The sequence below is a fragment of the Cataglyphis hispanica genome, chromosome 5, assembly GCF_021464435.1.
Source record: "Cataglyphis hispanica isolate Lineage 1 chromosome 5, ULB_Chis1_1.0, whole genome shotgun sequence".
In the NCBI taxonomy this organism is placed as follows: Eukaryota; Metazoa; Arthropoda; class Insecta; order Hymenoptera; family Formicidae; genus Cataglyphis; species Cataglyphis hispanica.
Window position 1 is genome coordinate 1,947,669 of NC_065958.1, and position 24,775 is coordinate 1,972,443.

General features: G+C 33.9%; 1 protein-coding gene across 2 annotated transcripts in view; it reads right to left on the bottom strand.

Annotated features, from left to right (window-relative positions):
* Positions 1-16,814, bottom strand: part of LOC126849779 (RNA-binding protein Musashi homolog Rbp6) — a 590,853-nt gene extending 574,039 nt beyond the window's left edge. For both annotated transcript variants that reach the window (XM_050592007.1, XM_050592006.1), the window contains exons 1-2: positions 15,837-16,814; positions 11,887-11,927 (exon numbers count right to left, since the gene is read on the bottom strand). In XM_050592007.1, coding sequence (XP_050447964.1) covers positions 11,887-11,927; positions 15,837-15,901 — 106 coding nt within the window. In that variant the 5' untranslated portion in view covers positions 15,902-16,814. The remainder of the gene's footprint in view (positions 1-11,886; positions 11,928-15,836) is intronic.
* Between the last annotated feature and the right edge of the window lie 7,961 nt (positions 16,815-24,775).

A 24,775-nucleotide genomic window follows, 5' to 3' on the forward strand; every position in this document is an offset into this window, starting at 1 on the left:
GAATAAAATTTACATGATTTAATGATTATATTGATTATACATAACTATAATGTGTGCTGTCTCCAATATCTTAATGCGTGCTTTAATATATATTACATACATCTTTTTGCACATTAAAAAACGAAAGATATTTACAGAAAAAAGTTATACGTATTTTAAAATAAAAGAATTTTAAAAGTAGAGAAATTTAAAAATTTTTAAATCATTAAAGAAATTCTAAAGAAACTTAGATGTTAAAGAGCCTTCAGTTCAAAGTTTTCAAGATGTCAAATTTTCAAAAAAACATTAAAATTAGTAGAACATATTGAGATCTGTGTACATCATTGCTGCTTCTCGAATGCTAAAATGCATTGATATATAAGAGTGTTAGAACTCGCGAATACAATAAAATCATTAAATTCTTAAAGTCGAGATTTATAAAATTCTTGGTTACTTTTTAAACTAAAAGATTCTTATTTTTTTTTTTTTTTTAAATCTATACGTCAAACGTTTGGTCGCGTGTAATCGCGCAGCTTTAATGATGAGCGTTTCGGTCGAATAAAGTTCTAGAATATGCGAGAACGGCGCGCATTCGCGACACAAAGTCACACCTCACTGCCGACGCAAAGTGGACTAACCCCTTAATTGGAAACGTTGAATGAATTTGAGTGCGGTGTGGGAAAGGATCGAGCGCGCAAAAGGGGCGGAGGGAGGGAGGAAAATGCGGGGCAGGGCAATATGACTGCCATTGTTGGAAACTAAAACGCTCCGATGCCGTATAGGAAATTCTCGCGATGCGCGGCCACCCGCGCTCCAACATCGACCCCGTTCACGTGTTCGACAATGATTTTTTTTTCTTTTTTTTTTTTTTGATCCCGCGCAGTTTTGCCAATTACAACTATCATACTCCCCTCGCCCGGCATCCCGAAATTCCCAAAAACTCTCTCCTGTCAAATCCCAAAGAATTTGAATTTGAACAATGCGCGCTATAAAAATGTGAAATTGAAAAATGCGTTCTAAGTCATTAATATTAGGACCAACATTTGCACTAATATTTAGAATTATAATACAATTTGTGAAAAGTAAAACAATTTGTATTTAGTCGCTATCATATTCTTCTAAATAGTAAGCAAAATTTACTAGAACAAGAGATAGTGACAATGATATATAATTTTAATTTTTGAAACATATAACTTGCTCTATTTTTAAAATAATTTTTTTATTTAGGGATAAAAATTAATCATGTAATATTTGTAATCAGAAGAAAAAACAATCAATCAGAGAAAATCGTTTATTAATCCCGTTTATTGACTAACGTTGTGCACCATTTCGTTTTTTGTACGCTAATTAGCACTGACTAATTTCATTTCTTATTCACATCGTCGAGTCATTTAATTGAATCTCTTAGTCGCCGCAAATACGATACGCGATTCGAATCTTAATTCGGTACTTTGACTTTCGCCGCTTGTGGCTTGATATACTTAATGATGTTATTTGAAGCAGTTTAAACATGGAGCCTATCAAATCAATGGATTATAAAACAAAAGAATAATAATGATGTTAAAAATATCTTCAAATATAATTATACCGTGTTTGATATGCATCAATTGCAACATCTTTTAAAATGTTAAAAATTCTCTAAATCTTAAAAATATCGAAATATTTATATCGAATTTTTTTAATTCAAACAATTTTCATATTCTGAACAATACAATATACAATAAATTAGTAATAAATATACAATTAATTTAATTATAATTTTTTTCTATCCGTTTATCCTTTATGTGTATCTATTATCCCTCAAAAACCAATTTTTCACGATTTCTTTGAGATCATTAAAAATTATAAAGCATATGCGTATTATCGAGATATAATGAGAGCCGTCCCGATTAAGACAATCGGTTCTATTTTAATGTGACTGCTCTCTCTCTCTCTCTCTCTCTCTCTCTCTCTCTCCTTTCTAAAAAAAAAAGAGATTTATGACGCTTCGTTCGCATCTTTGCGGTTCGAATCAAATGCATCCAGACTCGGCGAGCTGCACGACACACGGAACTCCAAAGAGTGCCGATAACGAACGTTATCGAGCGACACGAAGCATAAACATTTATGCTCGCATCGACGCGATCCTCTCGCTTCTCCTCCTCCATCTCGTACAATCTCCGAACGACCGGTGCCCGAACGAACGGACGATACGAGCAGCACGTGCGCCCGACAGGAGAAAACGACGAAGCATCTGGCGCGAACGACCGCTGGCGGGAGAGGTAGCGGAGGAGGGAAGGAGGGAGGGAGGAGGGAGGGAGGGAGGAAGCAGTGGGAACGATGCGCTGGGATGCACTCCCCGATGCACTTACTCCGCGTCCATCGTCGTCGCGGAACGGATTCCACAGCAATTCGTAACATGTGAGACATTGGATGCAGCTGTTTTATGTAAACGCCACAGTATCGTAAAACGGAAATGTTGACGGTAATAATCCTGGTGGTTCTATTAAGAGATATAGCATAGTCGGCCATTATTATCAATCGTTACGGAACAGTGACAAATCTCTCTCTCTCTCTCTCTCTCTTTTTTCTCTTATGCAATAATTCATGCTTAATCGAGTTCTATTGATGTGAAGTAGTGCATTTCTGCTTTTTATTATTATTTATATTGTCGGTGATTTCGAACAATACAAGGAGAAATTCTACGACGTAGCAGAGCTAAAAAAAATTGCGAGAGAACATAATGTCAAATCTTCCATCAATATAAAAATCGACTGTTACTTTCTTTTACGTAAGATAAGAAATTATTCTATCAATAATCGATCTCTGTTGTGTGAGCCACAAATGGCCTTAGCATGGAAAAAGATTAATATAAATCTTTTGAACTTTTGTACGTGAGCATTCCTCATTAATAAGACGAAAACATCGTAATGCAATCTGGGAAAAATTCACAATTGTGCTAACATAAATAAAGTCGGATATGTAACCGTAATGCAATTTAAGCGCTATATGCGCACGGCAAATGTATATCATAGAAAATTGGAGCATGCGAAACAATGACAATGCAAGTGTTTCAATCTTCTCTTTTTTCGCAAAACAAAAATATTACTAATAAAGATTATCGTGCGTTAATTGAGAGATATTATGATATTATTGCGCGGCATCAATAGCAATGTAGACGTATGTATAATATTGTACAAGCGATGCATTCAATGCAGTGTGTTACCGCAATGTGTTACATTAATCCCACAGTCTGGAAAGTGTCATATATATATATATATATATACATATATACATATACATATATATATATATACATATGTACATATATACGTATAAATGAAAACGTGAATTCATGTGCGTATATAATGGCAGAATTACAGTAATATAAAATTTAAAAAAAACTATATCAATGATTAAAAATTACATCAATTAAAATATAATAATAATGAAGGTTAAGTTAAAAGAAAGAAGTATTTTTTTTTTCATCTTATTGCATAATTTATGTTATTCTAGTAGAGTAAATTTTCTTTTAAGCTTTATGATACAGCGTTTTTCTCGCTATTCTTCTTCTAAATTTTCATTTTCCATGTTCGATCGAAATGGCCAACAATAAATCAAAGAATCGCTCATAAATCGTAACCCAGGTCAAGTCCTTGACTTGTCCTACTTTTCTTATCGTCGTTTGTTAGTTTTAAACGAGAATTCATTGATATTTAAGACAAATAAGAAAAACTGTTATGCAATATTACCGATCAATAAATTTATGTACATCTCAAAATAAAATAAAAAAGATCTGTCAATCACATTTATTATTTTTTTTTATTAAGGCATTAATATTTCAATTACCTAACATTTAAGTAATTAGCAATAATTTTCTTCCAGACTCTTAACTTGCTCCAAGTTGAGAAGCACGTGGCATAAAGATACTTGCGCTATACTTTGATCGCATACGTCATATACACATCATATTATGCATTACAATGTTCAGCACCAATTATTAGTATCCATAAAGGATATAGTAAGCGTAATATCGAAAACTCAAAATTCCAGATTTCTATACCGATTTTCGTCAAATATTTAACATCTTTTTTAACGTCAACCTTATAAAAAAAAAAAAAAAAAATTGTCCAATGTCGTATATCTCATTTATTTAAGTGTCTTTTTGCAACTTCCGATTGCATGCAATATTTTCTTTTTATCTCTGGCAAACTTTGGCTTATCTTTTGCGACGCATAAGACTGAAAGGGAGGGAGGAAGACGGGAGAAAAAAGAACCACGATCGTGACGACGTTTTGCCCGATAAGGAAAGAAGCAGCGACTTATGAGATTTTTTCTAACGTACGCGCATCGGTACAAGGCGCTTCTTGTTCGAAATCTGCGAGCCGGCAAAACGAGATGCTCACGGATAAGAGTGTTCGTCGACCGTGTGAAAGACTGCCGATGCATACATATATACATCCATATATTCAAAACCACGTTCACTGTCGTCGATAGATTCCGTTCCTTTCGAAAAGAGAACTAGGCGCAAATGTGTTGCAGGATATACCGGAATCACCGTCATTTCTCTCGATCGCTGTTCTAAAAGTCGAGCTAAGCAGAACTTGTTTCCATGTTGAGGCATCGATAATTTTCAAACTTTGAAAGATACAAAGTGAGAATTATAATATGTTCTAGTAAAGAAAATAAAGCTTTAAAAGTTTTTAAAATACTCAGATTCTATTTGAATCTTTTTGTAAACCTTTCAATCAAAGTCAATCCTTAAATCCACAGATGTATAGATTTACACGTTTATGAATTTCCGCAATAATTCCGTAAATAATTTTTTAATTTCTTTATCGAACTGTACTTTTTTTCCATAAAACGATAGTGTAACAGTTTTAGGATAGTAATAAAAAATAGTTAAAAAAAATAATAAATAAAAATTTATACATTACTGGAAAAATACTAAATAATTTAATATTTTTTTTAATCTTTCTTTAAAATATTATATCACAATTATATGATAGGAGAAAAGAGATCCATAAAATTTTGAAGAAATTTGAATATATATATATATATATAATAAATATCAAATTAAAAAAGGTACCTCTTTTTAGGAAATAATTCTACTTAAATAATTTAATTTAATTGTTATTACATTTTAATTCGTGTAATTTTCAATCATTGATATAATTTTCTTTCACTTTATTATTATTTTGTCTAATACACATTTTAATTCACTTCTTCTCTATTACAATTTATTATTATATAAAATATATAAAGTTTTAAAACAATATATTAACACTCTATAAAAGGAGATATATTCTTCAGGTATATACTTGTACATATTATATTATTAATATGCATTTTTTTCATAAGAAAAGCATTTATTGGTTATTCAATAACAAACACGTGACAATAAAATGCTGCGAGGCGAAAAATGTTTATTGAAACACTCGTTAAATTGTAAACGACATCCATCTGCGAATAATATTTCTGATGCCACGACAGGTCGCGTATTCGACGGATATACATTCTACTGGTCGAAATTTGCCATACCGCACCGTGCTGCATGTTTTCAGTGAAATATAGCGGGAATAACGTTTGCCCACCCCTGATCAAAACAAGTCACGATTTGCGTTAATATTTCAGGAAAATAAAAGAGAGGGTATTTATTTTGATCATCGATATTTAAAACATCCAGTTATAGAACAATGCAAAAATCTTCACACATGTTGTTGACAGCAATCATATGAAATAAATATACTATTAATGCAATATAAAATTTTGTTCAATATACATATTTATAAACCATAAAAATAAATGTAATATAAATAAATGAGAAATATGAAACATATTAATTATACCGAATAGATAAATATAAATTATAATAAATTTTTCTTTTTGCAGAAGAAATATGTCCTCGTAATAGAAATCTTTCTTATATAGTGCTATCAATTTATTAAATAATACGCTTGTAATCACATATAAATATATGTTGCTAATTTCCTCGTTCTCTATATAAATTAATTAAATACCCTCACTCCCTTTACTTTCTCTGTATATTTAAATTAATTATTATCAAACCTTACTTAAATTAAAATTAGATAAATAATTTAATTAAATTTTGATCTGTGCATATATTATAAAATTACAACTATATCATCCAGAAACGATCAAATATGGTGGTAATATATTGTGTAGTATTGTGCTAGTGTAATTGAATTATTATTTACTAATTGTTGAAATTAGCCTAAAAATATATCTAATGCCACACATTCATATGAAATGTGTCATCCGCGTTAATACACGATTTAAAGCTCGTCCAATTCAACCCAGACCTATCTAACGTACTATTTATAATCCATTCTAGAGTGGTACTAATTGGCGTTGTTTAGGGATGACGACGGCGGTGTTCTGTGACTAATCGACTGACGTTTCTCGTTTCGCTCCACATTAAGCTGGGGCGGGCGCGTGACAAACTTCGTCATTGTGATCTTATCGCAAAGTGCATAATTCATGGTAATTAAAAATCGATCTGGTCGCCTTCAAACATCGAGAAAGCGCGATCGACATTCGCTAAACCAAACGAAAGTATCGTGATCAAATATTTAAACTGCAATATCGGTATGAGTACATTTTTCAAGTTGTGATATTTTTTGCGAGAATTCCATACAATGAATCGTAAATATATTCGAGATTATTATCAAATATGGATCTTTACAAATTTACAATCACACTTACAAAGCTTTTTCTCTATCTTAAATTATTAAGCATTATTTTCCTAGGCAACGATCAAATATTAATACCTTCTTATCCGAGTTAATGTACTCGGAAAATGAAATTTGTCGACAAATTTTTGCCGTTATTTCTCCATGTCGTGGCTCTATCTCCGTCACTGGTCGCCCATTAAAATGGCCGGGTGCAATTACGTTTAAAAATAGCGAGAGTCGAGAGTAGAGTCTGTTGCGCTCGATTGCATCAGACACTACCACGACAACGACGACGACGACGACGACGACGACGACAACGACGACGACGAAACGGATGGTAGCGGAGGAAGCAACCACAACGACGACGACAAGGACAAAGAGGCCAACAACGACAACGACGACAGGGAAACGTCAAAGGTTTCGCCCGTCTGCACTTTGCGATCAACTTGCTGCAGCTGTGAGAGTCAATAGTACGCTCGTTCATGTTTTGTTTATCATACATTATTCTGCAAAAAGGCTAATACTAATCTCTAACTTTGCGGTCGTTATCTTTATTCTTCGTTTAAAAATTGTTAAAAAAAAAAATTATTATAAATAGATCAGAGTAAAAGCGTAATTATATAATAAATAAAGAAATATAAGGAAGATATAAAAATAAAAAAAGAAACAAATCAAAGTAGTCTAAATTTCACGGATTTGCATCTATAAGAATCTTTTAAGCGAATATAAAATAATGATTTTAACAATCATTCAAGTAAACATTTTTTACTATCTTTTAATATACATCTTCAAAATACATTTGTAATCTTAATTTCGTAATTGGAAGAATGCTACAAAGTCCAATTGAAATTAAATAAAAAATAAGATTTTATTATTTGTATCCCTAATTCGTTACAATTGCGTGTTGTCATGTTTTTTATGTTTGAAAAAAGTCATACCAATTTTATTTTTAAATATACTAGATAAATGCGGATATATAGTATTCATATTGCTTCAATCAAATAGCTAGCAAAATAATTCCAAAAATGAACAAGATATATTATGAAAATGTTCTATCGAGAGCAATTACGCGAAGCACGTTTGTATTTGAGTCACAATTTCTCAGCTGTTGTGAACCTCGTACATTAACTCTCGAGGAGAGTGACGAAAATCGGGCGTAAACTGACGCATGCTTGTAAGCTCCGAGTAGGGTGCATTGTTTCCACAACCTCTGGACTGGTCCCAAAGCGTTAGTCTAATGTTTGAATCACCAAAGATGTCGTGGCGCTTGTTAGGAAACACGCATGTAGAAGCCGTGGAATTGCGGAATACATTTTCAATTAAAAGTTATATAATAACTTAACATTCAATGAAAATAAATGAACCCGAATTAGACAAATATATATCGCATTAATAGTTAAATTATTCTAATAATAATCACATTGACGCTGTATAATTAATTAATCGCGGTATTATTTCCGATTTACCTATGAATGAATATCTCTGATAATTTGATATAAAATCAATCATATTGAGGAGAGGTATCGTATTATAAATCAAGAGATTACATTATAAATGTAGATAGGATAATCTGAATTATTTAGAATCATTTGTGAATTAATCTATCGCATAATAGTAGACTTCATATCATATTCCCACATATCCCAGTATAAATTCGATAATATATTAATGCAAAAAATGTTTTTTATTTAATAAGAAAAACTTTCCGTTAATAAAAATAAATTAATTAAGAACACAGATTCATATATTTAAAAAAATGTTATCCACGGTTAAATTAAGCTATTATCATGATTAATATACTTTACAAGAATATCCAATGTTATTGAACGCTTCAAACAATTTGATCGACAATTATTCATATCGAATAATATCAACAGTATGCAGTCAAGTCAGTATCACTCAAATACACTAAGAAAAATATTATTTCAGCAATTATTGCTTTTCTAGATCGAGTATCATATCATCATTTCAATGTAAAAGAGGAAAAAACGTGCACATTTTATTAATGCACTTTCGCTTATTATGTATTAAATTTCTCTTATTATTATATTGTATAAATCAAGAGAAGGCTCATGATTTATTAAAGTTTCACTTATATAAAATCGCAATAATTGTTAAAAGCGCTGAGAAACATTTATGCCTCTCGCGTTTTAAAAAATTTGTTTGAGAAAAATATAAAATTTTTAAATAAGCATCATAAAATTTGTGACTTTTAAATATGTTTAAATGAAATATATTATTTATATATTTATACTTAGATTGAGTTCATTAAAGATACTAAACAAGATATACACTTTGTGTATTAATACAAAAAAAAAAAGAAGTATGCAAATAGAATTTCAACCACGTGCATCTTCCATTTATGTAGGATGTAAATAAATAAGATAATTTACAAAAGTTCGTGAATGCGTAGATAATATAATGCACAAGCAACTTAATCTCTGATTTAGAAGCAACTTTGAAAAAGTAACACAGATTTTACATAAACTCTATTTTGCGTTCGCAAGTCTGGTGAAAGAATATTGATTACCAACTTCATTTTCATGCAATTTAGTAATAACCCATCTAAAACATGATAACAAGAATGTAAATCCAACGGAAATTAATTTACAGATTCATGTTACATGATAGCTTTTATCGTCCTAGAATGTCGACAGGGATTTCGCGGACCCTACGTTTTGCTCGAAAAGTTACACGTACCGCCGTTCTACACGCTTGCGAAGTTTATAAAAGTTATTTGTCTACATTCTGTAAATGGCTTGCGAAGAAAGTGAATTGTGATGCGAAAAGCGAAGCGAGAAACGAGCGAGATGGCAAGAAACATGCGAGATAGAGGCACACCTTATGCAACAACGGCAAATAACGCTAATGAGTTCGCTCCTCGTATTTTTTTAGCTATACTTGAAAAGAACTCATTGCTGAAGAATATTAGAACAAAAACTAGCGGCACGTAATTGCGAGGCAAAATTTCATCCTACATATTATATAGATAATTCTACGATATACGATGATTTCTTCAAATAGCACATAATTGTATTATATTATTAATTATTTATAATAATACAATAATGTAATTATAATATAATATATAATATTTTTATATATCACTTTCTCTTTAGTATAAATTATTAATAATATAATAAATATTTATCCTTCTTCCTTTGGTATACACAATATTAATAATGTACCCTATATACGTATAACACGATTATAATATAAACATATTTTTGTTATAAAACAATTATCTTCAAATGCTTACAGATTAATTTAATTCGATAAACTCGCAGATATAAAAAAAAAACGTTTAAATATTATATCATGACAAAATATAATAAATTTTACCGAGAGAGATCGTCGGTAACACTTTTAATGAACGCGAATAAGATTAGCACGCGGGCATCATTAAACCGATCTGATTAGATATCGCGAAAAAAATCGACGCTAATACATGACCGTCATAAGTATTCTGTAAAATACGACCGCGCGAGTATCTCTGTTCGTTCATTTCGTAACATGTTTCCTCTGCGTGGTATTATTAAGTGGCGTATCATTATTGTGCCAATGTAATAAAGTTTAATCGCATATTACAGAACAGACGTGGAGAAGGGGAAATTGGAATATATTCTGGTTTCCTCATTATTTTTATATGGTTCTCCCAAAATATATGAAAATATATTTTCTACCATTTGCTTTCAGTCGCAATAAGAGTATAGTCGAAGAAGCAAAGCAAGCTAGAAGATGACAGTTCGTATTTATATAGAGCTGTCTATACTTTGAAACATCGAAATGTGTCAACAAGAGATAGTCGCATCATCTTTAGTGTTTGAAATAGACTTGATAAATTTTCAAAAATATAAATGACATTATGTAATAAAAATTGACATTAATTTCCATAGTTTTTCATATACATATTTTTCATTTCTTTAGAGATACATCAGGACAGGATCGAGTTATATTATTCGAGTTTTCTCGTTATTCTTTATCCTTAAGCGTCAAAGAAACATTTCTTTTAAAACTGTTTTGCATCGTAGAAAGATAAGGCAGTATATAATACAAAGCTATGTATCATTGTTTAAGGTCAAAGTTATATCTATGTATTAACATAGGTAAACTTTTAGCCTTTACAAAATTGTGTAAAAATATAGATGTCATTATGTAACGCACGAAACTTGGCAATAAATTCTACCATTTTTCGTATATATATATATATATATATTTTTTTTTTTTAAACTAAAAGATACTTTTTAGAGCAATGTGTAGCACAAAACACTTTATGACACAAAATAAAGAAATACGTCATGTTGTAAAACAGTAAAAAATAATATAAAAATTTGATATTTCCTGAAGTTTCAAAAAGCATATTTTTTCAATTTTTTGATGACATTTTTCAACAATATTATCCACCACGGAATAAAGAAGGACGTGCCAGATTATAAAATAATCAGTGTAATAATGTTTAAATCACTGTCAAAATTTACCGCAAGTGACACATCCGCCACTATTTCTTAAAAATTTTTTCTTCTTTACAAATAATACAAATTCTTTTAATATTTTTTTTAAGCTTCCTAGAAATATTTCAAAATAATATTTCGCGATGCGATAATGCTGCTATAAATATATTTTTCAGAGACATATATAAGACAGATCGTTGATCCTTGTTACAAAATAGAGGTATTTTACAATCTTTGATATTTTCTTGGTAAAAATTTAATGAAAAATTTAATTATAAATTATTTTATAAATGTTTCAGTTTATTTAAACATAAACAAATATTTTGTTAATCAATTGATGTAAAATTGCTTTTACTTCTTTTAATATAATATTAAATTCTATCAGCCCAATTGCTGAATAATGAATAATAACAATAAGAATAAACGCTGCAACACATAACGGACTCAAACTCTTAAAGAAAAATTCAGTCATCAAAGTCCGTTAGTCAAGTTCCCGTTAATGATGGCATCCTCATAAAAAAGCCGCTTGTCAACTCGTCAATAACGATATTCCTCGATGATGCTCAGCACATTGAGCGAGAAAAACGCGTGTCGATGTACAAGCCGATAAATAATGACCGCGAAGACGCGTAGAAGGAAATAATATTAGCAACGATCAAACTCGCGCTCTTGTAAAACGGGACTCGTTCTCGACCGGATGATGGATGCCATTGCCACCACATCCATCGTACAGAATTGTCAAATCGACATGATTCGATCGCTATTAAGTGTCTGTCACATACCTGGACTGGTCTGCCAAGACAGGCCGCCGATGAACATTTTCCTAGAAAAGAAAGACGATTCCATCAGGCTCGCCATCCGGTCGCGGGTCATCGGCGGAAGAGGAAGCGGACGCGGGGGAGACTGCCAGCAGAGGGTAACTTCCGGTACTACTTTGCGACCCCCTGCGCAATCTCCCGCCCTTAGCAGCAGGTGTCACCACACATCAACCAACAATCGAACAACACCCGTCTCGTCTTTCCTCGCGAACACGCGTTTCGGTCACGGCGCGCCCGAAGACCGGATCTTCCGATCGCATAACGCATCTCTCTTCTCCTCGGACCAGCACCTTCGTTTCATATTTTCTTTTTCTTTCATACACGGTTCCCCTCACATGTTTACCAATGGATCAAACCATCAACCAAATATTTGCTATTTTATTTTTTTGTACAACAAAATTTCCGTCCACAAAATTTCCTCGACTTTGTGCCGGATGTGCGCGCCGCGCGCAATTTATCTTATTCTTTCAAAATAGATTATCAAAATAAACGAATATAAATGACGCGTGGGATTAGATCTAAGCAACATATAATATTCTAAGTGAAACCTTTACAAATTCACTTAATTTTTTATCGCTGCTACAAAGTAGAAATAATTATTAGAGAATCCAATTAAAGAATCCAATTTAAAGCTTAGAATTCTCGCATTTTTCTTTAAATTTTTTAAGTATTAAAAACATTTAGATTCGTAAAGCTGTGAATATAACAAAAAATTATAAAATTGATGGCTATATTAATTCCTTTAAAATTTCTTTAATGAAAAAAAAAAGAGAGAGCCTAAGATGTTGCTTATCAATTACTATTCCTATATTAAATCTAACGAGAACTGATATCATCATAAAAGATCGATGTATAATATATATTATTATTAACTAATAATTACGACTAAACAATGTGCCAAACTTTACGATAATTCTAGCGTCACAGAGAATTTTACATAAAAACCCTTCGCTATCAAGGTCATCGAACGATAAAAAAAAAAAACCGATGGATTTGAACTCTTTAGATAAGTCGCATAAGATAAGAACGCGGCACGAATCGGTCCGTAAATAAACTAGCCGATCAGAAAAGATCGTCACCGGAGATAATCGCCGATCTCCTCCGACGAAGCGAATCGCACTTCCCGTATAAGTGGGGAAGTTCTCGGTAGTGACCATAATCGATTCACGTACGCGTCATTAATTAGCCGGCTTAAGTATCCGTCAGCGCGCGTCGATAAGGAAACGACCACCCATCCTTTTCATTCATGATCCCCTCCCTCTTCCATCTCACCGACAAGGAGCCCGCCCCCCTCTCCCCCCTCCCTGCTCCCTTTCCCCTCCTCATTCCTGTTCGCTCTTCATCATCGTCGTCGTAAATAATCGCGCCTTGCATTATTACACGGTGAGATAACGCTCCCGCTTTGTGGACGTAATCACGTGGTGGTGCATTTGAACATCGATTTTCCGAGGCCGCGATATAGTCATCTTCCTCCCACGCGGACTCTCCTCTCCTCCTCCCTCCTGCTACCTCTTCTCCCCCTCCCTCCCCTTGCCTTCTGTCTATAGTTCTATCGCCATTCGGCTATCCCTCTAAATCTTCCGAATTGAAGGAATCAAAGTAGGCTACTGTTTTCTAGCTTCTAATCATCGCGAGAGTTAAATCTGGAACTGGTTATAACGTCAGGGATTGTTTCGATGTGAGAACTATTCATGAAACTTTATATACATTCATATCATTCAATATTATTATTTTTCTATAAAAGCAGCGTATCTCTTTGGATAAAAATAAATTATCAATATCTCGATTGTGTAATTTTATGTTGATTGTATATTTGGTTTTGTGTTTATCGACAAAATAAATGAATCAAGATAAATCACATTTAATTCTAATATTGAATTCTATTTCAAGCATCAGATCAAATATTAAAAAATTCAACTGGATATTTATAATCAGACATTATAATCAGACATTAAATCATAAATATGTTTATGCATTTTCATTAAAAAAAAAAAATAAGTATAAAAATTCTAATATTCCGACTTTCTTTGTAAAATTTAAATTAACAGCAGATTAAGACTTTTCGATATCATACAATTTTCATTGGAATCATTTCATGGATATATTCATATTTCAGAATACATATCGATTCTAAAAACAATATGTTCAATTTTATTCAAAATTTTTATTAACTAGTGCAACTGACATTACGTCATGACTTTTAAAAGCTACATAAATTAACAATTTTGACTTTCTTATCAAAATAATCAGTTCCAGAATTAATCTATAATTTAGAAAATTGAAACACTATATCTGAATATTGCTTTTGATCTTAAACGTGTCAAATATTAAAATATAACTTAAAGAAGTTTAAAAATAATAAAACAAAAAATTATATATTTATAATTTTCTTCTTGCAAATATATTTCTATATATTGAATATGTAAAAAGCAATTCAATGGGTAACAGCAATGAGACAATTTCCGGAGAAAAAAATCTGAACTGTTTACTATTTCACAATCCTCCCAGCGGGTAGATAAAAATTATTATTCAATCAAATTGTCAACCAATCAAAAATATAACCGTGCCACCGAATAAATATTAAATACATGCGAACACTGATCGATGCCTCGCGGTAATAATAATAACATGATTTAATCAATTCATTAATTATGAACGAAACTAGGTGAAACTTATCAAACTTTCAAGATATCATAGAATTAAAACCATAATACAATCTAAGCAATACCAGTCAACTTGTTATTTCACAAACGTTCTAATCAAAAGTATGATCTTATCAGTTCGCCAATCACAACTAAAATTGAATGAATTACGTTGCCGGAGATATCAGAAAATGTTAAATCGGAGACGAATAAACTAACGAATAGAATTTCGATACTGTACTATCTCTCTCTCGACAAGAGAATAATATAATTAATTAATTACAATTGAATCTAAGCAAAATCACGTATTTTCAAATATATATCAGATTTACATTAAATTGATCTAGTTATTAATTAAAATGACAATTTTTTAAAATCAATTCAAGATCACTGCACATTGCTCAGGAGGGAAGTGGAGCATCTGTCGCGCCCTGTTTCGGGGCAATCACGTGACAGAAACACGCGTGATTTTGTTGAAAGTATCGACTTCACCACGTGGCCATTAGAAGACGGAGTGTCTTCACGTGTGGTGTATTCCAGAATTTCACGTTCTTTCGAGCTTGCGAAGTGTGCCGGCTGGCAGCAGATTCGAAGGTGGCGGCATCTCCTCTACCTCTCTCCTTCTTCTTTCCCATTCATCTGACCCTCTTCCCCACCCTCACAACCGCCCCAATCGGTATCGCGGGGGAGGGGGAACACCAAACATTGAAAGAAGGCGCCACCGGTCCGAGGAGAGATACGCATATTCATGCGCTCGGCAAACATAAACACCATGCGTGATCCACGGCGGCATCCGCGTCGTCGACGGTGACCGGTCAGGTCGAAAACCATGGCAATAGTACCGATCCGTTTTAGGAAGCGACCGACGACGTCAACCGGCACTAACACGAAACAGGATAACAGAAAACACAAGCTTTTCCCCGAGAACGAACGAAACGACGCGCGGCATCATATCAACGCACTGAGAACGAATGTGCTCCATTTTTCCCCCCTCTCGCCCCATCCTCTTTCTCCTTTCACACTCCCCCACGCATTCACGCATACATACATCTTCTCTTGCACCCGCTCTTTCTCTCTCATTCTCTCACACTCTCTCTTTCTCTCTCTCTCCCTCCCTCTCTATCCGTTCTCTCTCGTGTGGTCGATCGTTGATGGTCGATGTAGTGAAATGTTTCGGGGTTGCCTGGGAGTTTTAAACGGAGGCCGTGCCGTTCACGTGGTGGACGGTGACAACCTCCCGCATTCTCTTGTGTTTTCCCTCTTTCTCCGTACCCTGGATCGTTCGGCACCTCGGCGGGTGAGCCACTCGCTACGATCTCCTGATTCTGGGACTCCATAGCGACGCGCGGCGCACGATTACTCGCTGTCGTCGTCGTCGTCGTCGTCGCGAGACTCTCGCGTGCCCGGTGTGGATGCGACGGCGCTTGTCGGAGTTTGCTCGCGTATCCGTGCGGAGCGGTGCTGCCTGTTGTTGTTGCGCTAGTTGCTGTTGATGTTGTTGCCGCAGTCGCGTACGGTGTCCTCGTCGCCGACGGCAGCGGCGAGCGTCGTCGCGGTGATGATGCTCGTGACGTGAAGGGTTGCTGTCACGACGCGCACACGACTTTTTTCGGAATTTTGCTCGGCGCCGGTGATGCTCCCGCTGCGTTTCGTAACTCTTCCTCTTGCGGAACTACTACGTCTTGCCTTCCGTCTTCCCTTCTCTCGCCTCTATTTATCTTTCGTTCACTCCGCGGATCAGGTGTGAGTGATTGATAATCGCGCGCGGCACTACAATGATAGCGCGATTATTGACGGCGAAAAGGAGATTGTTGCGAACGGATTTTTGCGGGTCAGAGAATACCCGCGCTCGTCGCGCCGAATAACGACGATGACGACACGACGGTGAAAGATGATGACAACAACGACGAGGATGACGAGGATGATGACGACGACGACTAATAGAGTATACACGAGGAAAAAAGGCTGTCGACCTCTCGCTCGCTCTCTTGATTCCGATTATTACTTCTTCTCTTGTCTCTTCGTCGATTGCTTTCTCCTTCTATCTCGCTCTTTCTCTCTCTCTCTCTCTCTCTCTCTCTTTCTCTTTCTTTCTCCGCACTCTCCCCACACTACCGACTACTAAAAACTAAGGAGAAGATGAGAGGTTACGTGGCTGCGCGGTACGGCGACTACTGATGACGGGCGGCGGCCGGTACTCGGACGTGCGACGCGCTCTGCGAGAGGTTCGACGCGACACTGCGCTCTCGGCGCGGGGCGGGGGGAAGGGGCGCCGCGGGGAGAGGGGCATGCGGTGGCGGTGGCGTTGACGGCGGCGGCAGCAGCAGCGGCGGCGGCGGCGGCGGCGGCGGCGGTGGTGGCGGCGGTGGCGGTGGCGGCGGCGGTGGTGGTGGCGGCAACAGCAGCAGCAGCAGCAGCAGCAGCAGCGACAGCGACGACGGTGGTGGGTGATGGTAGTCGGTCGTGGCGGCGGGGAACAGAGTGAATATTGCGCTTGCGCCATCCCCACATCGCGTGCTAGTCGCGAAGCGGAGAAGGGAACGCCACGACCGCGTACCCGCCTCCGATCGCGGCCTGCTCGCCTGCTCGCCCGCTCGCTCCCGGTAGCGCTAACATTAACATTCGCGAACTAGCGCGAACACAAGCGAGTGAGAAAAACTGAGCGTGATCCTCACGCGAGAAAGGCCGACCACCCGCGCTCCTTCACTACTTGTGCTCCACTTCCTCGACTCCGTGTGATCCGCTACCGAAAGCTCAACCCTCGTGCGAGCAACGAATGGCTATTGTGAAAAATTTATTTATTTTTTTAATTTTATTTTTTTTTTTTCATATAGTTTCCTTCCTTTTGTAATCAAATCTTTTTTTTGTATTGTATGTAGGAAGATGTTTAAAAGATGCATATGAATATGGAATCAAAAATTAGAGAAAAAAATACTGACTAAATAATGTTATGTGTCAGTATACAATACGATAGAGATTTTATATTCATTTGTGATATTCATAAGATGATTAAAATCACGATGATTTATCATCTTATTAAAGAATAGTCACGGAATTGTGTCATATGAAGCATGCAGAGTCTCTCATTTCAACACTCGAATCCCATTATATAAATACTATCATATACACTGAATGACTAATAATTAAAATTTAAAATTTTATTAAATTTTTCCTTACATCCAATTAACTTTAAAATTTATGGAAATATTGCTCGTTTTAATTCTGTCATCCCATAAGTATTTCTCACCAAATATAACAAATGTTTAATATTGTATTCTCTTTCGATTACATATACTGATTTATGCAGACTTTCATACATGCATCATGTTTTATCGTTCAACCCAATTACGCGAAAAAAACAAGCGGAAGTGACTGTCGACCTACTGCCAGTATGGAAAGCAAGGGGTTAATAGTTGCCCGTTTCCCTCGTTCGTGCACATCTCACTCCCTGTCGACTATTAATTTGCCTTTCAATGCAGTGCCGGTGATTATCGATTTGATCGGTCGAAACCTCCGGCAGAATTTTTGCTTGCTTCTAAAGTTTATCGGACCGCGCGTTTCCACTAGTTTTAATAGAACCGTCGAATGAGCGGTTCGTTTGTGCAACAAATCATTCCCAGTCGTTTGCCTTTCGATTTGACGTCAACCTAATCGAATTTTCTACGCGATCGTATGATTTACCCAACGCTTGTGATAACGCGATTTCTCGCGATAATTTGCAATCGGCAGTCTTTTGGCAAAATACTGAACAGTGCCTTAATTAAGTCGATATTGAACGTAAAAACGTTTCAGCGGATTAAATATTGGAAATATAAATTGTTAATGGAACCTTATCCATTTAATTTTAAACAGCTACTTCGAAAAAAACTTAAAACTGAAAATGTTAATAGTAAAAAAGATTTTAGCGACATGTCGAAATTGAACATTGATTGTGTATAATCGCTTTACTAGATATATTTAAGATTTACGTAGCATATTTGGAATCTTTTTAGAGATACTTAAAACACATATATGCTTCATTTCATTTATGAAAAAGATCCTCATCCCAATTTTTGTTGCCTTTAAAACAATAAAAAAAAATTTAATTAAAAAAGAATATATAAATCACAGATTAAACAGTGAATTTAATACAATGTACGCAAAAATTTATATATAAATATTTTAAATGTGTTAATAATATGTCACGTCAAATATCACGTGGCAATTGTCATGTTTGCAGGACTAATTAAATTAACACAACTGCTATAAACGATTTTTGCGACTTGTATATATCTATTATTATATTCAGTAGCTCGTGAGAGGATGAAATATATGCATCGCGATATGTCGAAGTGATAATTTAACACACGATATTGATACGTGTCACAGTATGTACTTCGCGTATATTTTTATTACATATTTATTACGCTTCTTAAAATCTTATATTTAATGACCATGATTAATTAATTATACAATTATTCACATATGATTTTTCATGACATAAATTCTATATAACGATATGTGTATTGTCGATGGTCAATTTAACAGCCAAAACTTCATATATATCAGATGCTATTTGAAAAATGATCAATCAAGATTAATTATTTTAAAGAACAAAAATAATTTATAAAAATCCAAATAAATTATTCAAAATATTTTGTCTAACACTTAAAAATTATAATTGAATATATATATATTGATATATATATATATATATATATATATATATATATATATATTTACACACACTATATGATAAATGGTCTAAAGAATGTGTCACCAATATTAAAATAATTGTACAATTACCAAATATATTGCTTGGATTATTATTATTATTATTATTTTTTATTATATAATCCCTCCATTGCATTATCGAGGATTATATCTGTTGGAACAGTCTGGCGTGGAAAATAGACTATATGTGCACACATGTTCTTTTAAGATAGCAGGTTGTCAGTTGCGTTACACTATTCTAGCGCAATATTTCTTCCCACAATCTCATCCGCGGAACAATAACTGATGATCGCATGAGATCCTCACACGCACGAAGAAATATTCTTTTTCTTCTTACTCTTTTCTATCAAAATGTTGGACAAGAATAGAAATCAAAATGAACGAAATATAATTGGACAGCATTACCTCGATAACAATTAATTGCAAGTGGAATTGCGTATTACAAAAGGATTTATTTTACCATTTCGTGCATTATTATAGATATGTTTGAAAATTATATAATCCCTTTATATAAGAATATTAACATATTTGAAATTTTAATATATTTTTCAGCGGTACTAAAGAGATTGGATTCATAAAATAGATTAATAAATTTTTATAATTTTCACAATTCCCTCTATTCCAATTTTTTAAATCAATAAGAATTTCAATTTCCTCAAATATACATACATCTAAAATTCGCCATTTTTTGTGAATAGCAAGCAATTCACAAGAAATCGGTATTCACAATAAGTAGCCTCGAAGAAAAGACTTCCCACACTGAAACTGTCGCAGTCGTGACCGTCTGCGTCTGATGATATATCCCATGAGATCGTCGGGAACTTGCCAATCACTATTCGGGGATTTACGTCCCAGAAGTGACCCCTCACGCTAGCTCATACAGAATCGTCCTAAGCTATGACATCGTCTGACTGTAGTGCATTCTTTAGTCAAAGGTTCGTGATCGCCCTCACCATGACAGATTTGCATAATACGGGAGTGAGAAAGTAAAAGAAAAAGAGAAAAGAGAAATTCCGTGGTACATACAATATACATGTCACATGATGCGTTTATAAGACGCAAATATAAATTCACAAATAAGAATAAAACTAAAAAATAATTTTATGAAAAATTAATCTAAAATTTGCAAATTTAAATTTTTTTCCTATCTGTAAAATTTTAAAATAAATCTGTGCATAATCGTAAAAAAAAATTATGTACTACATTTTTTATCATCTCTTTATTATAGAGCTTATTTCGTAATCTTTGCGATAAATTTCAATAAAATATATTTAAACTTTTATTTTAATTTGCCTTTCGGAAAAAATTTAGTCATAATTATAAAGTTATTTTTAATGTTAAAAATTGAGGAACTTCAAAAAATTAAATTTCAAGGATGTCCTCATCATCGTCATAGACGCGTTATTTATTCGAGATAAAATCATATTTCTCCAGTGCTGACAAGAGCTTTATGTCGCCCCGAGCCAAAAAATGATTTTGAGATATTCACGTGTTCGTGAGTACGAAATAAAGGATGCCATGAAGATGATAGTGCCGTAAGAGGAACGTAAGAACGTCGATCAAATTTTTATCGACTTTCTGCGCCTCGTCATACTTTACTTTGCACATAGTCTCCTGTTATATGGATAGATACTACAACACTATTGACAAATCTATTTCAAATTGTTTTCAAAATCTGTTATGGAACTAATAATATCCGCATTATGAAAAATACAATAATTGAAAAAAATTGAAACAATAACGTTCAGTCGTTAAATATAAAATAGAGATAAAAAAATTAAGATTAAAATATGTAGAGTACAAAAATATTATTATTCTTTTTCTCGATGAATTCATTAATTTAGAATTAATGATAATAATATTTGCATGACAAAGATTTGATTAGCTATTGTTTCTGCATTCACATATTCAGATTTGTATTCGTTTGTTTTAAAGCCCTAATTAGTTAAGTCGTTAAATCTGTCAAAAAATTTATTATATATTTATATTTCCCCAAAAATAAAAAAAAAAATTTTTGATAAAAAAAGTGAAATCCCGTAATTTCACAAATAAATTTCTCACACGGCATAATAATTTAATTAATAAAATTAATATTTTATCCTCTGAGAATTCTTTGCCGCAAAATATACATTCTAAAGAAGAAGTTTATGATTTTTTATCGATTTTTCTCATTTCACAATATTTCCGCAATAGTACTTTCGCCACACATTGTATATCCGCACTGTAACGCGCCAGAAATAATCGAGCAGTGAAACATGTAACGAATGTATAAGCAAACAAAACGAGCTTCAATCCGTCGCTTTTCATATCCGCCCCGGAATAACATATTGGAGAAGGTTCGTCGATGCGAATCACTGTTGACCAATAAACTCCGCTGTCAACTGACAGTCATGGTATTTTTTGAGCTCGGCAAGGCGCGATCGAAGCGAAAAACGCGGCGTAAGAGAGCGCGTGACAAAATTCGACGGAATTCACCTGGCTTCCTCCGGAATGACTGCGAATAAGGGAGAGTAGGGATGAGGAGGGAATAACGCGGGAGGGAATAAAGCGGGAGAGCCGCGGGGCAATTAGTTAATTGAGTTGATCGATGTGGATTTCGTTCACGCGACACGCGCCCCAATTCAACGTCTGATTGAGAGACTTCCTCCTCACTCGCTCTAATTCTCTCTCTGTCTCTCCCTTCCCCCATCCTCCTCTCTTCTCTCCTCTCGCTTTCTCTATTGTATATATACACGTGGTTCAACAGGCCCCAGGCGTTTCTATGTCGACAAAGGACCGCGCGCGGTAACGGTGCGTGTTTCGGAACGCGAAATACCAGGGAGACACGAGAGACGTGGTTTTCGCGGGTAATTAATCCCCTCGTGCTCATAGGTGAGTTAGATCTCGCGATCTAATTAGTATTTTGTGAGATACAACTTGCAATGCAATATCGTGGATTTATCACATTAGACGTGATATTTCGACATTGCATGATCGACATTCCTCCTTCGAAAAACGATCGAGAATTGTCTATTGCGATTTATAATTTATACACAAACATTTATGCATTCGCATAATGTGATCAAGAATTAATAAAAAATAATTATTAAAAACTATCCTGCATATAGGTAAACAAGATTCTGTCTAGTTTCAAGAAACACATAAATAGCAAATTAAAAAAAAAAATAATAATAATAATAATGATAAGAATCAAACAATCGAGTCTGATATCTGACTAATTAGAAGGAGACGTTAAACTTGAACACGCTTGCCTAATCTGTCTTGTAATTCTAAGCAAGTCTGCTTTCTTTCGTGATTTTCATCCAAATGAAGGCAAATTTGCCGATTTCGTTACGGAGGACTTACTTGATGAATAGTGTTCCAGAAGAAAGACCACATCGGGCGACGCGGGTAAAGGTGCAGAGCGCAGTTAATCCAGTTTTAAAATGCGCCGCAGACACTCTAATAAGTCGAAACCGGTCAATTAGCGAACTCGCGCCGCCGTTCGTCCTGAGCAAATACCCGCAGGTGTTTAAACGACGTGGCTGGCGATGCCAGAGGGTCACATCGATGGACGAGACTAAAACACAAGCAAGAATTCATTTCGTGAATAATCGTAGAAACGAAAGACCAAAGCGGCATTTCGTAATTTCTTATTCATTTTCGAACATAATTGATTTGTATACGTATAATTTGTGTACGTATGAATAAAGTAATATTATTTCATAATGCAATAATCATCATTTTTTAACCACAAAGAGTAAGTAGTCATATTTTTTTAGATAATTTTAATAACTTCACAATAACTGTTAAACGAGAACAGTAACTTTCTGTTTATCTTTCTGTAATTTTTTTGTAATAGCTATGTTTTATGAATATTAAAAAAATTGCATTTTATATTTATATTAAATATACATTGCGTCGACTCTATTATATAATAAGTCATTTTTGACTAATTTGTCACCGTGGATATTATTTTTTTTTTAAATCTGCATCATCTAATATAATAGAGAAGATACAATTAAATAAACACAGTAACAAGATAAAAGAGTCGTACATCGCTTAAATTTACTTATAAATATTTCACCTGCCCTTTTCTCGCAAGAAAAATTCTTGACAAAAGAGAAATAACAAGAATCTCGACAATTTATCGACAGGAAGAAAACGCATTCCAATCTTACATACGATCGCTATTCTCCATGCAAGAGTAACATCGAAACTTTAAAGAATAGTCACACCTTTTCTATTTACAATATAATCTTATCGTAAAGTTTGAAATATAATTGTTTACGTATTATATTAAATTAAAATATGATAATATTTCAACACATATATTTTAAAACTTTACAATAGCATTTACAATTTATTGAAAATTTTTTATTAATAAATATATTTTATTAATAAATATATTATTAATAATTCTATAATATATTTGTATTCTATGATATATTTTTTTATGACAAATTATATTAATAGAAAAAATAAAACAATTATGTCGTCTTATTTTAATTATAAAATTATGTTTTTTTATTTAAATATCTTTTTTTAACTTTAATCAATATCAAACTTTGACTATTCTGTATTATAACGAAATTTTTTCATAGACTGTCTAATTATTAATATATTTACATTAATATTAGCATTAATTATATTATTAATTATTATATGCATATATATGCCTGTATATAAGCAATCTAAAAATATTTTTAAATACTGATCCTGTATGAATCAATTGTGTCCTTGTGCTGTATAAAACTAATTATATAAAAAAGCTTCGATTATCAAAGAATTGAATATAAAATCTCTCCCATATATTTTGTAAAATTTTAGTAAGCTTTATATTAAAACGATTTAAAAAATATGTATATGCATGAAATCAGTAAAGTAGAAAAAATATGTAATACATATACAAAAGTATTATTATAAATTTACAGAAAATTGTTGAAAGCGTTTGAATTTCACATCAATGAAAATTCAATTGCAAATTAAATTTCCTACTACAACGAAATTCCGTATGAGAAATTTCCGTAGATTGTGGGCTGCTTGTGTATAATAATCGATGCCACTCATTCTCAATCTTCGCAGCAGTTTCTTACGGGCGTCACTCGGTCTGCTGACTTTCGGCAAAACTTTCAGGCAAACTTCGCAACTCTCACGCGGTAGCGAGTGAATAGCTGAGAGTGACAGCGAACGTTGTTTCGAGCACAAAGACCGCGCTTCTTCTTAAGATAGAAGTGCAGGGGAAGACATAATGTATCTCTTCATTCCGCGAGCACCCGTGATGACTGTATGGTGTAAAGCCGCTTGTAACAATATCGGTTAATAATCACTTAACCCTTACGTCTTTTCATAAACTTGTATTTCCTGTTCCGTCAATTTGAAATAATAGCGAGAACGCCATAATTTTTAGATTTTCTTTCATTACATTTTTATCGAGATTATATTTTTTGCGTAGAAAAATCGCTGTTATCAATTTGCTCTATTTTATTTTCCATGTTATAATTCTGGCGTTATTAAAA